The sequence below is a fragment of the Drosophila kikkawai genome, chromosome 3R, assembly GCF_030179895.1.
Source record: "Drosophila kikkawai strain 14028-0561.14 chromosome 3R, DkikHiC1v2, whole genome shotgun sequence".
In the NCBI taxonomy this organism is placed as follows: Eukaryota; Metazoa; Arthropoda; class Insecta; order Diptera; family Drosophilidae; genus Drosophila; species Drosophila kikkawai.
This window is the reverse complement of record NC_091731.1, coordinates 38,710,747-38,725,007: the sequence shown is the minus strand read 5'-3', so window position 1 is coordinate 38,725,007 and position 14,261 is coordinate 38,710,747. Positions and strand designations below refer to the sequence as shown.

Here is a 14,261-nt window from a genome sequence, read left to right as displayed (position 1 = left end):
GCAACAACAATGGGAAAGCAACGGCTAAGGCAAAAGGCACTAGGCACCACTAATACCAGCAGCGCAACTCCACTGGAAAATATAATTCCGAAAAGGGAATGATTCCTTTTCTATTATTATTATTTCTATTATATATTTTAATTGGCTAGAATAATGTAATACACCTGTTTATTCTTTTATCTTCAAAAACGGTCTAGTTTTCGTAGTAAGCTAGATATTTTTTTATCTTGAATCTTTAAGCCTGAAACGTTTCATTTTTTTATATCAGCGTTCTATTTCACACACTATGATCGTGATGATATTATTTTAAGATCCTGGAAAATGCATTGAATTCTCTTTGGACGTCCATATTATCCTTTTTCTTAAAGCCCTTAAATTATGTGATTTGTAATTAGGTCACCTCACAGGATTATTGTCCTTTAGAGGTCAATATGAACCCTAAAAATAGAATACCCCAACAAAATATAATTTTTATTCCCATTATTTTACTACAAAATAACCATCTACAACGAAAATGAAAATATATCTGACATGGCTGTTTGCCCAAACGGGAATCCTATTTCTTCCGGTGCACCACCGTGGACCATGGTCCGTACCCCCGCGTAGATTCAGAGTCAGAGTTCCGATCCCAAGCAAAGCTCCACAAAAGCCACTCAAAATGTAGAAAAAAAAATTAAACAGACTGAGAAAAAAAAACACCACCAACAACACGCAATAGGGCAAGGCAAACAACAACAGAGGCAGCAGCGTCGACGCCGACGCCGGCAGAGGCTGAGCCAGCAACAGGAATTTACGATTCAGTGACTACCTCTTATTGTTGTTTTTGTTGTCCGTTCGCCTGACTTTGTGTCTGTGTACATTTGTTGCTATTTCACCTGGGTTGGGGAGCTCCGTGTGCGTGTGTGTGTGTGTGAGAGCCTATTAGGCGAAATGATCGTTTCCGTTCCAGGGCGCTAGAAGGGGTGGTGCGAGGGGATAGTTGTAGTTTCTGTTGTTTTTATTGTTTTTGTTACTGTTGCCGTTACGCCTTCAGTCAGTTAATAATAGACAACAACAACAAAAAACCAACCAAGGTGTGTAGGATAAAATTAAAAAACACACACACAAAACAGCAAAAAGGCACATACATTTAGACAGGGACAGCGAAAAAGAGAGGGAGAGAGAACTGGAGGGAACTTTGCTCAAAGCTCCGCTGCTTAGGATTCTCAATTTCAATCGGACTAAAGCCGAGAGCCGACACTCCACTTGTAGAATTTACAGCCCGCTTACGTAATCCCTCGCCCAAAAAACAACAACAACGTGAGACACCAAAGATTCCTGCACACCAACACACATGAGAATATATGTATTCAATATAGAAAAGTACAGTGGAACATGACCAAATGTCCTGCCATATGGGTTATTCTAGTTTATTAATAAGTAGACTCACCTAAAGATGCTCCACTGTATGTCCCACGGATGGAACACGCCTGCGTCGCTGGATCTCGAGTTTCCACATGCTTTTCCGATTTCAGTGGCCTGGAAAAGCCAGCAAAGCTACAGATGGGGTGTGGTAGGGGCGCGGGGAGTTCCAGCCCAACCCCAAAATGGAGAGCCCAACCCAAAGGTTGCTGTTGCTATTGCTGGTTGTGGTTCCTAGCTTTTTTCCAGCGCGTTTTTCTTTTTAACCCCGTTTCGCTGTCCCTCCATCCACTTGGCTGCGCCCTTCCCCTCCTTCCTTCGGAGCAGCGCAGCACTCATCGCGTGTAAAGGAAATTAAAAATTCAAAAAGTCAAAGGCGCAAGCAAGAGAGCAACAGTCAGCTCTCTCTCTCTCTCGCGTACTGAATTGCTCTCGCTCTCTCGCTTGTGTAGACTTGGGGACTAAGCAAAAGTCTCCACCAGTCGCAGCCCGTTCCTTTCAAGAGAGGCAACGGATGTAGGATTGTTTTTGGTGTGTGTGTGCGCGCTGGCAGCGCGGTCGGCGCCGCTGCTTTGGAGCTTGGAAGTTGGATCACCGAGGATCACTCAGTGTATTGGTGTCAAGCGAGACGGACGAATTTGCCGACGTGCCCCAAAGAGAGTTTCTTTCGTTTCGTTCGGTTTGTTCGTGCGGATCCCTCTCTCTCTTTCCGCCCCACACGCGCGCCCGCCAGACCGCTCCCGCCCTCGCCTCCGTCTCCCTCTCTCGCGCTGAGTTGTGAAAATTTCCACAAGTTAAAATTAAATGAAGGAAACAACAAAAAAATAAGTGCAAAGGAAGCAGGCGAATACATGTAGCAGACGGCAGAAAAGGTGCCTAGTAATATCGCTTTAACAACTGCGGGCAGTGAATTAGCCACCCTTAAGTGAAAAATGCTAAGAAAAATCTCTTAAATATACGAGAAACGACAACTCACAAAATAAACAAAGTGCTGAGAAAAGAAAACCACACTGACGAATCGATAAAAATTAAAGGATATAGCAGCTGGGGATAAAAGGTGCCTAGTTATTTTTAGTTATACTAAATTCGAACTCGAAACATGGGAAAAAACGAATGTCTGAATATAAAGTTTCCTTTTTAAAATATTTTAAATGGAGAAAAAAATAAGACTGTCGCTTAAATATATTTTATTTAAGTCGCAAGAGCTTAGGCAAATATGCATTATAACTTAAAAATAAATATAAACCTAATATGACTAGTAAAGAATAAATTCAACATTATAATTTAATATATTTAATTTTGTAAGGTTTTTGTATCATAAAAAACAAGCAAACAAAAATATGGAATTATACGGGATCTAGGAGAAAAATGAACCAATCGCAGATAGGCAAGAATACGATAAGGACAAGCAGGCAGAAGGAAAGGGTGTCTGGTAATTTAGGACGCTGTCGAAAAATAATTCCCCCAACTGAGTAAAGTGATCTCCACAGGCAAACGGACCGCCCACCCCTAAAAAACATCCGCTCTTATCAGGCGCGGCCCGTCTTTGTGTTAGTGTGTGTGCCTGTGTGCGTGTGAGTGGTGGTGCGCCGGCAGCGCAGTCGGCTTCCTGCGTCGAGGACTTTGACTTGCTCATTCGTGCGCGAGTCTTTCCAGTCTTTCCCGAGTCTTTCCCGCAACAACAACGGACTCTCCTCTTCGTCAATACTTTCCGCCGCAGTTGCAAATAAAAAAAAACAAGAAACCGGAAACGTTAGGCGGTAAAGGAAACGAAAATTACAACGAAGTGAGCCAGAAAACAATACAATTCCATTTTAAACCGAGCAACATGAAATGAAAAATATACTTATTTGTGCGATCGTGCCAGGCGAAAAAAGCTTTTTGCCGCCGTCGAGCTTTTCTAATAACTGTTTAACGTGCCAGTTTGTGTGTGTGATCGTGATCATGCTCTTTCTCCCGCTCTCTGTCTGCCCCAGTGTATTGAATGGTGTGGCTTCTCAATTGATTTGAACAAGTGCATAAAAACAATAACAATTGCAAACAAAACGAACAGTGCCAAAGCCTAGACAACAAAATAGAAGCGTGGAAAAAACAGAAACAGAGAAGAGCAAGAAAAGTGGAGACTGTGCTGGGCCTTATGTGTGTGTGCCAGGAAGACGGGAATTTCTGGGGAATGCTGAATGATTTTCAATTAAGTGTACAACAAAGCGACCGAGAAAGCGATAAGATAAGCGCGGCGAACGCAAATATTTAGCAAGTGGAGGAAGCGTGGGTTTTCGAAAAGAAGACAAGGATTTTTTGTTGGAATTGCGATCACCGAAAGGTGATAACACAGAAAAACGGAGCAAGAAAAAACGTGCCACGAATTTCATGACTTTCCCCTGCGATTGCCTGAAATCTCGACGTGTCAGTGTGTGTTCGTTACAGTTTCCACGTAAAGTTTTCCATTTGCCTGTTGCCTTCGTCGCTCGCTTTTAATTCCTAATTCCTCCACACCCTTTGGCAAGTTTTCAAGTCACAGACACACACACAGTCGCAGGCACAGTTGTTGCTGTCATCATTATATCGTCCCGTCCCATTTCCACAACGCTCTCTTCCGGCGAACTCTCTCTTTGCCTGCTGCCCTCTCTCTCGCTTGCTCATACCCCAGTGCGTGTGGCTCATTGTTGTTGCCTCTGGCTGCCCATTTGAAACACATTTGAAATTTCCATTTATATTTCCTCATTTACGTTTTCCCTCATCGAGCGGCCTGCATAATGTGCTGCTGCTCGTTTGACCCTTTGGGGTCGTCTCTTAAATTAAATTCTGTGCCCGCGCGCTCAATTGGACGCCGGCAGCGCAGAAGCAGCGTTTCCAGTGGAGAGTCCTTTTTTGGTTGTAGGGGATACAAAAACTCTACACACAGTGGATAATTGATTTTCAGCCGAACGAAAAATCAACTCTACTCCCCCTTATCAGCATTCTTAGGTTTTACAACCTCCAACATGTTTTTCAAAACCAAATCCTGGAACCCTAAAAATACTAATCTTTGTAATTCCTTCCATTACAGCACGCCCTGGAATATATGTTTTAACGGATGCCCCCCGCTCAGAAAAGTCTCACAGGGTATCCAGGAATATCCCAGAGCAAAAGGACAATCACAGGACCTTAAATGACCCCCTGGCCACGAATGAGGACATAGATCGAGATCGTTGCCTCTCACTCACTCACTCCGCTTTGCTCCTCTGCTAAGTGACGCAAACACGACGGCTTCCCAATGAAGATGGCATCTCAACGCTTCTGCCTGCGGTGGAACAACCATCAGAGCAACCTGCTGTCAGTCTTTGACCAGCTGCTCCACGCAGAAACCTTCACAGATGTGACGCTGGCCGTCGAAGGGCAATACCTGAAGGCACACAAGGTGGGTGTTGTCTAGAGCTATGATTGAATATTAGGAAGTGGCAAAAAAATCTTGTTAATTAAACTAAACCTAAACATTGATTAATCTAATAAACTTTCTTCTTCCTCCTCAGATGGTGCTATCCGCCTGCAGTCCGTACTTCAATGCCCTATTCATAAATCATCCGGAAAAGCATCCGATCGTTATTCTTAAGGATGTGCCGTATTCGGACATGAAATCCCTGCTGGACTTTATGTACAGAGGCGAGGTCTCTGTGGACCAGGAGCGACTTACCGCATTCCTGCGCGTGGCCGAGAGCCTGCGCATCAAGGGCCTCACCGAGGTCAACGACGACAAACCCTCGCCGGCCACAACTGGAGCTGCAGCGGGAACAGTTGCAGCAGGCTCCGAGAGTACGCCCACACCCCCGCAGCTGCAGCGCATTCAGCCTTATTTGGTGCCACAGCGGAATCGTACACAGGCCAGCGGTCTGCTGTCCAGTGCCGCACTCGCCAATGCTGGAAATACGCCCACCCTGCCGGTGCAGCCATCGCTGCTTAGCTCAGCCCTGATGCCCAAGCGAAAAAGAGGGAGGCCCCGCAAACTATCGGGCAGCTCAAACGGCACGGGGAATGACTACGACGATTTCGAGCGCGAGAACCTGATGAATGACTCCGATCTGGGCAATGGCAAACTGGGCAACGATTCCTACTCCGGCAATGATGATGGCTCCGATGATAATCAGCAAGATGCAGGCAATCCAGATGATCTTAATGTGAGTTTAAGAGTAGATAAAGCTAGGATTTATCTTAAAAAGATAGTTATTGTTGCTGAATTTCCTATGAATATGTGAGCTTCATTAACTTGTATGTATTTTCTTCTCCTCACAGGAAAGCCGCGACTCTCTGCCCACGAAACGATCAAAGAACGCCAAGGATCACCGCGTTGTGAGCCACCACCACCAAGAGGACAACAGCACAACTTCCGGTGAGTTCAAACACTGCCAATCCATTCTTTCAATAAGAACCATTGCATAGTTTTAAGATCATTTGAATTATAACCATATAAAAGTCCAACAAATGCACCATCAACCAATATCTCAATACCTCTCATGTGCACCCAGCAAAAAATAGAATTACCAACTCAATTCAATACAGAGCCAGGCTGAATGAAGTCTCATTATATATATATATATAGTATATATAACTACATTTGTTCGACAAATATCATCTGCGAATATCGGAAAAGCTAAAAGGGATTTTACGCATTTCAATTAGTTGTAGAATCTGAAAACTGAAAAGCTAAAGCTCGCGTCGGTTTCTCGCTACTCTCTCTCTCGCCCCTCCTCCTTCTCCTCCCACAAAAAAGTGAAAAGAAAATATGAGAAAAGTGAGAAAATAATACGAAAAACAAAGTGAAGTGTTCTCGTTCGAAGGCATCTCTTCCGTCCGTCGGCAGGTGAGTGTCCCCAAAGATGATGATGTTGAAGATGCCCAAGAAATGCAAATCCACAAGATGACGAAGAGAATTAAAGAATTGTGAAGTTGAGAATCGGGTTGAGCACACAGGGATTCATGGCCGACGGGATTATGAAAATATAACTAAGATCAAAAATTTTCCAAATTCCAAACCCAAAAATATATCGCGAAAAATTCCTGAAAAATTAAAAAGCGTCACCTCTGCTCTCTCTCTGTCTCATAAAAATGACCATCACCACCAAAAATGAAATGCTGATCTCTGTTGTCCATTTCCGTACCATCTCCTCCTCAAAACAAACATGAAACAAGAACCGAAACAACATGTATGAAAAACTGATCAACTGAAGAAGGAGCAAAGCAAAAATACAGAAAACTGAACTGAAAAACTTTTCGAACAAAAACTCTTGCAACGCGTTGAAAATGGCTTGAAATCCCTATAGCTTTTCCGATCCGATTTGAAACTCTTTCACTCTCTCTCTCACTCGCTCTCTCGCGTCATGTGTTTTGCCTTTCTCTTGCATATGTACATACATCCTGCACACACACACACACAACACCCATTTATACACACATATATCACCTTTTATCACGTGTACTAAGTTTATACGCCTGCAGATTACAATAAATAAATAATAATAGTTACAAATTTATAATTTTTAAATTAGTCAAGGTCAGGCCCCTTTTGCCTTATTAAATTATCAATATGCTATTTTTAATAATATATTATTTATATATTTATTATTTATTTATCACGTGCTTTGAAACACTTTTAAATGTGTCGAAAAGTAGGCTACAAATGATTACCTTTTGAAAAAATTAATACATTTTTTAGAATATCAAAATAATCAAGATTTAATATATATTTATTATTTAAATCACGTGATGTAAAATCCCCTTTAAAAGGTGTCCAAAAGTATTAAAATGTTAGCAAATTACTGAAGAACAATAAAGTGGCACCTTAAATATTATTTTTAAGATAAATGTCCTTGAATTAAATCATAAATTAAAACATAAATCAAGCCGGCGTATAATCTAGTACTAGAAATCTGACTAGACCCCCGAGTTAACCAGTTTATTTTTAATAAATTTCTTTTTAGATGGCAACGACAGCGATGGCGAGCCAATGGACACCTCTTACATGGAACCTCAACTCATGCTGGATGAATACGATGAGCCCGTGGAGTTCAAGTACAATCCCCTCACCGACAACAGCTCGCCCACGCAGGATCAGACGGACGGCAGCCACCTCAATGAGCAGGCGCGCCAGCAGGCCTTCCTCATAGCCGCCCAACGGAAACATCAAGCGGACACAGCAGCAGCAGCAGCGGCTGCGGCCGGCGGTGGACTCAAGCTCATTGTTGGAATGGCAGCTGGCGGGGCGCAGGTGAAGAGCATGGTCAGCATACCCAAATTGACGCCAATTGGCAAGGTCAATGCAGCATCCACGCCTCTCAGTTCGCCCGCCGCCTCCTCCTCCGTAGCAGCGGGTGCTGCGGGAAAGCCTCGCGTCCAGAAACGCCCCAAGCTGGGCAAACAGAACGGCGACGTCAAGCCGACGGCCGTGTTCACCAGTCAGGAATACCTCGATCTGTACAATAGCAACGATGGCTTTAAGTTCAAGGCCGGTTCCCTGAGTGGCAGTACGCCCAACTTGAGCAGCAGCGGCGGCGGCGTGGGCACACCCTCGGTAAAGACCAAGCTTAATCTGAGCAGCAATGTGGGCGAAGGCGAGGCGGAGGGCTCGGTCCGGGACTATTGCACCAAAGAGGGCGAGCACACGTACCGCTGCAAGGTCTGCTCGCGCGTCTACACGCACATAAGCAACTTCTGCCGGCACTATGTGACCTCGCACAAGCGCAACGTCAAGGTGTATCCGTGCCCATTCTGCTTCAAGGAGTTTACGCGCAAGGATAACATGACGGCGCACGTGAAGATCATCCACAAGATCGAGAACCCCTCCACGGCACTGGCCAATGTGGCGGCAGCGAATCTCGCCGGCCAACCGCTGGGTCTCTCGGGGGCCTCGACGCCGCCGCCGCCGGATCTGAGTGGACAGAATTCGAATCAATCGCTGCCCGCCACCGGCAACAATGCGCTCTCCACCTCCTCCTCCTCGTCGACATCGTCCTCCAGCGGTGGCTCCCTGGGAACGCTGACAGCGTCCACAGCACCGCCAGCGCCAGCAGCAGCGGCACAGTAATAAATCTCCGAACCCAACCTCACTCCAAGTCCAAAAAGAAAAAAGGAAAGACGAAGGGAAATAAAGATAATAAGTAGACAAGCGGAAGCAATAATCGTAAAGGAGAGAGAGGAGAGGTGGCAGGAGGAATCAGGTTGCAGCGCCAGGCGCTCTTCGCGATTTTTTGTTTGTTGAGAGAGAGCAGCAGCTTAAGCAATTAAAGTAGATCTTTTTTTTGTTGATTTTGTTTTTAGTTTTTTACTTGGCTTTGATTAATTATTATTTAACATTTTTTTTAAACTAAAAAAGGAGAAGAGAAAAGCAAGCGATTTACGGTTATTTTACATTGTGCAATTATTATTATTCTTCAATTACAATTCTCCGACTCTCTGGCTCTAGAGTTTTGTACTTTTGTCTGGACCCAAACCTCTCCTAGGCTTAAGCTAGGACCCTAAACTAAACCTAACCCGATTATAATTATTTATACCCCCGAAAACCAAGGAATATCCATTTGGACACCGCAGCGGCCTTACTAAGCATCCATTCGGGCAAGAGTTACACTACAAAAAACAACAGAAACCCGCACGTTTAGATAATTAAACTATATATATATTTATATATATATGCAGATATGTTATACATAATTATAAACCTAAAATAAGTATAAATATTGAATGGTATGTCTAGACCGTAGTTCTATTAATTAATTTATCATTATCACTATGTTCGATACGCTAATGTTAATACTAAATAATAATATTACAAGCCGAAATCTAAAGGGAAGACGGTGAGAATCCATGTATAATGTTAATTAATGCGAGAGGGAGCGCAAATCTACCTTGTTGCCTTCAAATGAAGCTAGTTAAAAGTTAAAAAAAGCGAGTCTGGGTTTAAGTGCCCCCACAGGACGCCCAGATCTCCTCCTATATAGTTTCCCCCCTGCAAATATCCCACAATCATAATAGAGAACCCATTTAATGGGGGCGATCGATAAACAATTAACGATAGACACACAAAAAGCAACAATAAATACTGTAATTTAACGCTAATAATAATCGTATATATAATTAATAACATAATTTATCAATCATCAAACGATTTATATGTTGTATATCGGAGGCTTAAATTATCGCCAAAGAAAATGAAAGAAAATCAAAAGAAAACCTAAACGAAAATGCAGTTGGAAAATCTAACAATAACGTGGCAAAAGCAGCAAGCAAACCAGGAAAAACACACAGAAAAACGATCTCCAAACAAAAATAAATAAAAACAAAACAAAAAACAAAATACAACCACTTGAAAAGGGTAAAAATATATGCAAGTAATTCCTCAAAAGTCATATTTGTTGCAATTCGAAAACTAGTTTAAACTGAAAACTGCTAGAGAAAAACTGAAACAAAATTAAGCGCAATCTAAAACAAACAATAAACAAGCTGCGTACGCTAATTTATTAAATAATTTTTGTTTTTAATTCTTTATTTAGTGGTAGCTAGTGCAATTTAGTCCGTAAGCCGCCGTCAAACACCGACTTCCACCTTCAACCACCAGCCAATCTCCAATCTTCCAAACTCTCCCCTTTTTGGCGTTATTTTAAACAATCAAACAACACACGCATATTGTTTGTACTATATTTTACTTTATTTTAGTCTACTTTTTTATATATACACATAAATATATATTTACATATATTTTGCAAAAAACAAAAAAGCTTCAGCAATTTTCTCGCTTTCAAAAAATATGTCCACAACTCGAAATCTATGCGAGGAATTATTATATATATACAGCTTACACGTAATATATAGAGTGAGTCATGCTTTGATACCCAAAGAAAAGAATAATAAGAAAAACAATAAATAAAGAAACGCAAGGCAAAAAATAAAAAAAACAAAACAAAAACCCTCCACATGGAAATGAGAAAATTGTCTGGAATTGTTGGTAAACATGGTTTTCCGTTTAAATTAGCCAATTACGAGACACACACACACTTTACGATATATTTGTATAATACGATACGTTAAACATAATTACCAAATAGTTAATCAGACACACGCAATATTAATCAAGCAGAACATTTATTATATTATATATCGTTTAAAACTGACCAACAGAAGAAAATAAAAAGAAACACAATTGAAAAAAAAAAAAACAAAATGCAAAAAACACTTGAACGAAATCAGTTCTGAAACACAAAATAGATTGGTTTTATTTACGATCTATGAGTTTCGCTTAACCCGTATGATCATTCGGTTCCGTTCCAGGATCTACTGGAAATAAACTTAAGGGATATCTCTCTCTTGTATCAGAACTGCAATTTTTGACTTCTTTCCTATTTGGGGAGAAAAACTGTGAGACTCAATTAGAGTTTAGGTAAATACAAGTTTAGGTAAATACAATATCCGTTCGCTACTGAGAAGAATTAGTACCCCTTGTAGTCCAGCTTTGCTGGTACTTGCGAGAGATTAATGGGGTAATTATTATTAACAGACACTTTGGGAAATGTTTCTTGCATCCTTTATCTTAGGAATCCCCCACATATTACTATACGATTAAAGACAAATTTTAAAAATAAGTTATACTTCTAATCAAACTATTAAACCAACATCTTTAAGATGGAATTGTTTTTAGCAACCTTTAAGTGGGCAACCTGCCGCATATTATAGGGGTAAAAAAAATGTTTAATTAAAAAAACTATTAAAATAAATTTCAAATAAGCTTTAAGCTCCAATTTAATTGTTATACATTTTCTCTATCTGCAGTGACTACCAATCAGGCGACTCCTGAACTTTCCCAGCGACTATTTGGCTCCACTTCGACCACAATCTCTGCAGCTTCCAGGGCACCCACCGCAGGCAACACATCTGTTCAGGAACCACTACCTCTTCTAGAGATTAGCGACAACAGGGACTCAGCACCAGTACACTTGCCCACCATCTTGGGGCTTAAGATAAGAGCCATTAATCCATCAACGCCGACGACTCCGACTCCGCCCACACAGACGCCGCCCCAAACCCCCTCAAAATCCAAACCGAAAACCAAGCATGGCAGTGGCAGCAACACCAATTCCTTGCTAAAGCAGCAACTTCGAGGTGGGGCCAAGGATCCCGAGCTACCACTGGCTCCCAGACGCATCACAGTGGCCGTTTCGCCCAACTCCACTTTGAGCATCGAGGAGACTGCCACCAAGGAGTTGGCAAGGGCAACCCAGGAGGAGGTCAATGCCTGCAGTGGCTTGCAATCGCTGGCCAATGCCGCGGAGCAGCAGGCGGCTCAGGTGCACCACCAGTTGCTTCTACACATGGCGGTGAATAATCCCATGCTAAAGACCACCGATTACTACCAGCAGCAGCAGCAACCACAGCAGGCCTCCCCCTCCAGTGCTGGCCAGTATATGGACGACGACATGGAGTTCCTCGTACACGATCAGCCTTTGAAAGATGACGAACCCGACCATGAAATGCTCACCCTGGCCGATGAAAATGCTGGACTGCCTGGCTATCAGGATGAGCGCTCCAAGCCCGACGAAGACTCACCCGAACCGGCACCTGTTGCTGCTCCAAGGAGCGGCAAAAAGGGAAACAAGCGGCCCATTCAAAGGCGACGGGTGCGTCGCAAGGCCCAGTCCACGCTGGATGATCAGGCTGAGCATCTGACGGAGATGTCAGTGCGGGGGCTGGATCTCTTCCGCTATGCCAGTGTGGTGGAAGGTGTATATCGGTGCACCGAGTGCGCCAAGGAGAACATGCAGAAGACGTTCAAGAACAAGTACAGCTTCCAGCGGCATGCCTTCCTCTATCACGAGGGCAAGCATCGCAAGGTGTTCCCCTGCCCGGTGTGCTCCAAGGAGTTTTCGCGGCCGGACAAGATGAAGAACCACCTGAAGATGACGCACGAGAACTTTACGCCGCCCAAGGATATTGGAGCATTCAGCCCGCTGAAATACTTGATAAATGCAGCGGCTGCCGGGGATATGCACGCCTCAATCTATCAGCAGCAGCAGCAGGAGCAGGCTCATTACCAGAGGCAGTTGGTCGAACAGGAGCACAGCAGCACAACGCCCCATTTGACAGCCAGGAGGATAGCTCGCAGCTGCTGCTGATGCCGGATGTGAAGCTCGAAGACCAGGATGCCGACGATGCCGAGCTCAGCGATGGCGGCGGCTACGAGGCCTCATCGAATCCCGCGGCAGCTGCCGCCGCCATGCTGAGCCTGCAGCAAGATGTTATCATCAAGAATGAGCTACAGATCTCGCCGTCGCCCTCGCCCACGCCCACCGCAGCCCCGCAGCCGCCCAGCTCCTGTGCGGTGGCGGAGGGCAAGTCCTTGGCGCTGGCCACCACCGCACAAACCGCAACGTAAAGACTTTTGGCAACGCGCACAACGCAACGTTTACCTTAAACAAAAGAATGCGAAGAACTGTAGAATACGTCATAGATATATTTAGGTTTAGATCATAAGCGATCGCGGCAGACTCAAATTGGTTAGTTAAATTTACTAGACCTTAATTTAAATGGTAAACGCATAAGCAATATTACTGTAACTACCAACTAGTACGTGCTCCGTCCAGCCTTTCACAAGCAAAACTAATTAACAAATAAGTGAATATTTAATTTTTAGCTAGGATATAATTTTTCAATAACGCACAGACTGGGGATGACAGAAAATATTGATTCTGTAATATTTTAGCCGAAATGAATACTTTAAAGTTGCAATCTATTGATATTATGTACGATATGTGGAACCAATTTTATGGGGAACAGATAAAAATACCCTTGCAGGGAACTATAATTTAAGTCAGAAGCCATTAAGAGACCCTGTAATATCATATATATTCTTGATCAGCATCAACAGAGGTGTCTTTCTAGCCATGTCCGAAAGGTTTGATAAGGGGTTACATCTTTAAAATTCTCACAAATTGATTAAAATAAGATTTCATTAACATTTAGTCAGCAGATAGTTAAGCTAGAAAAAACTAGCACAGAAAATTCCGATTTAAAATTGATGCTTTTTTGATTCGCTTCCATGGTCCTTTGGCACACTGCAAGGGTATACAAATTTCGGCTTCCCAAAGTTAGGTTCTGATAATATTGATATTTTAACTATAAAGGCGATATTTCTTTTTGATAGACCGTATCGCAGGATATGGTTATATATATATACATATACAGCCCACACAGTTCAGTGAACTTAAGTGACTTTCGGCTTTAATTATAAACAAATTTTTGACTGGCCCTCAGCATGCGAGGGCGCTCTCTCTACAACCTTTATAGTTTCCCTTTTATTTGTGATTTTTGTTGAACCTATTTAAGACTTCTAGCATCTTTTTGTTTTTGATTGTATATATTATACACTATATACACATATTGTTTAGTGTTTGTTTAATACTCAGTATGTAGTGTAATTATTTTGTTCAATTTCCTTGGCAACAAGCTGAAATTCAAATGTATTTGGCTAATTGTGCAATCATCAAAACGAGTTGGGGCGGAGCCGGGATCTGCAAAGGCTGCCTACCCCCAACACAAAGTGTTGTAACTTAATTACTTAATTTACTTAACTAGGTTTTAGTTACTCTATTTACCCTTAAGCCAAGCGATCCAAGCAACAAAATGCGCAAGGACTTCCAGTGAAGAAGAAATTAACTGATAGTTATACGGAATCCCAAATCCTGGTATTATGTATTATGATATTTGACTTTAACAACCGATTACTTAGTGCAACAACTACGACTTACCGCTCACAGAATATATGCGCTCAATCTTTTAGATATTTAGTTGGACAAGTCTTCTAGCATAACACTTTGCGGAGAGAATTGAGTACATTGAATAAA

General features: G+C 42.7%; 1 protein-coding gene and 1 long non-coding RNA gene across 2 annotated transcripts in view; one reads left to right on the top strand and one right to left on the bottom strand.

Annotated features, from left to right (window-relative positions):
* Positions 1–1,826, bottom strand: part of LOC138929011 (uncharacterized) — a 16,776-nt gene extending 14,950 nt beyond the window's left edge. The window contains exon 1 of the long non-coding RNA XR_011445435.1: positions 1,430–1,826. This is a non-coding gene — a long non-coding RNA (uncharacterized lncRNA). The remainder of the gene's footprint in view (positions 1–1,429) is intronic.
* LOC138929008 (protein tramtrack, alpha isoform-like) overlaps positions 1–14,261 on the top strand; it is a 25,013-nt gene extending 10,752 nt beyond the window's left edge. The window contains 5 exon segments of the mRNA XM_070287459.1: positions 4,451–4,801; positions 4,914–5,555; positions 5,671–5,767; positions 11,194–12,473; positions 12,476–14,261. Coding sequence (XP_070143560.1) covers positions 4,658–4,801; positions 4,914–5,555; positions 5,671–5,767; positions 11,194–12,473; positions 12,476–12,793 — 2,481 coding nt within the window. The 5' untranslated portion in view covers positions 4,451–4,657 and the 3' untranslated portion in view covers positions 12,794–14,261.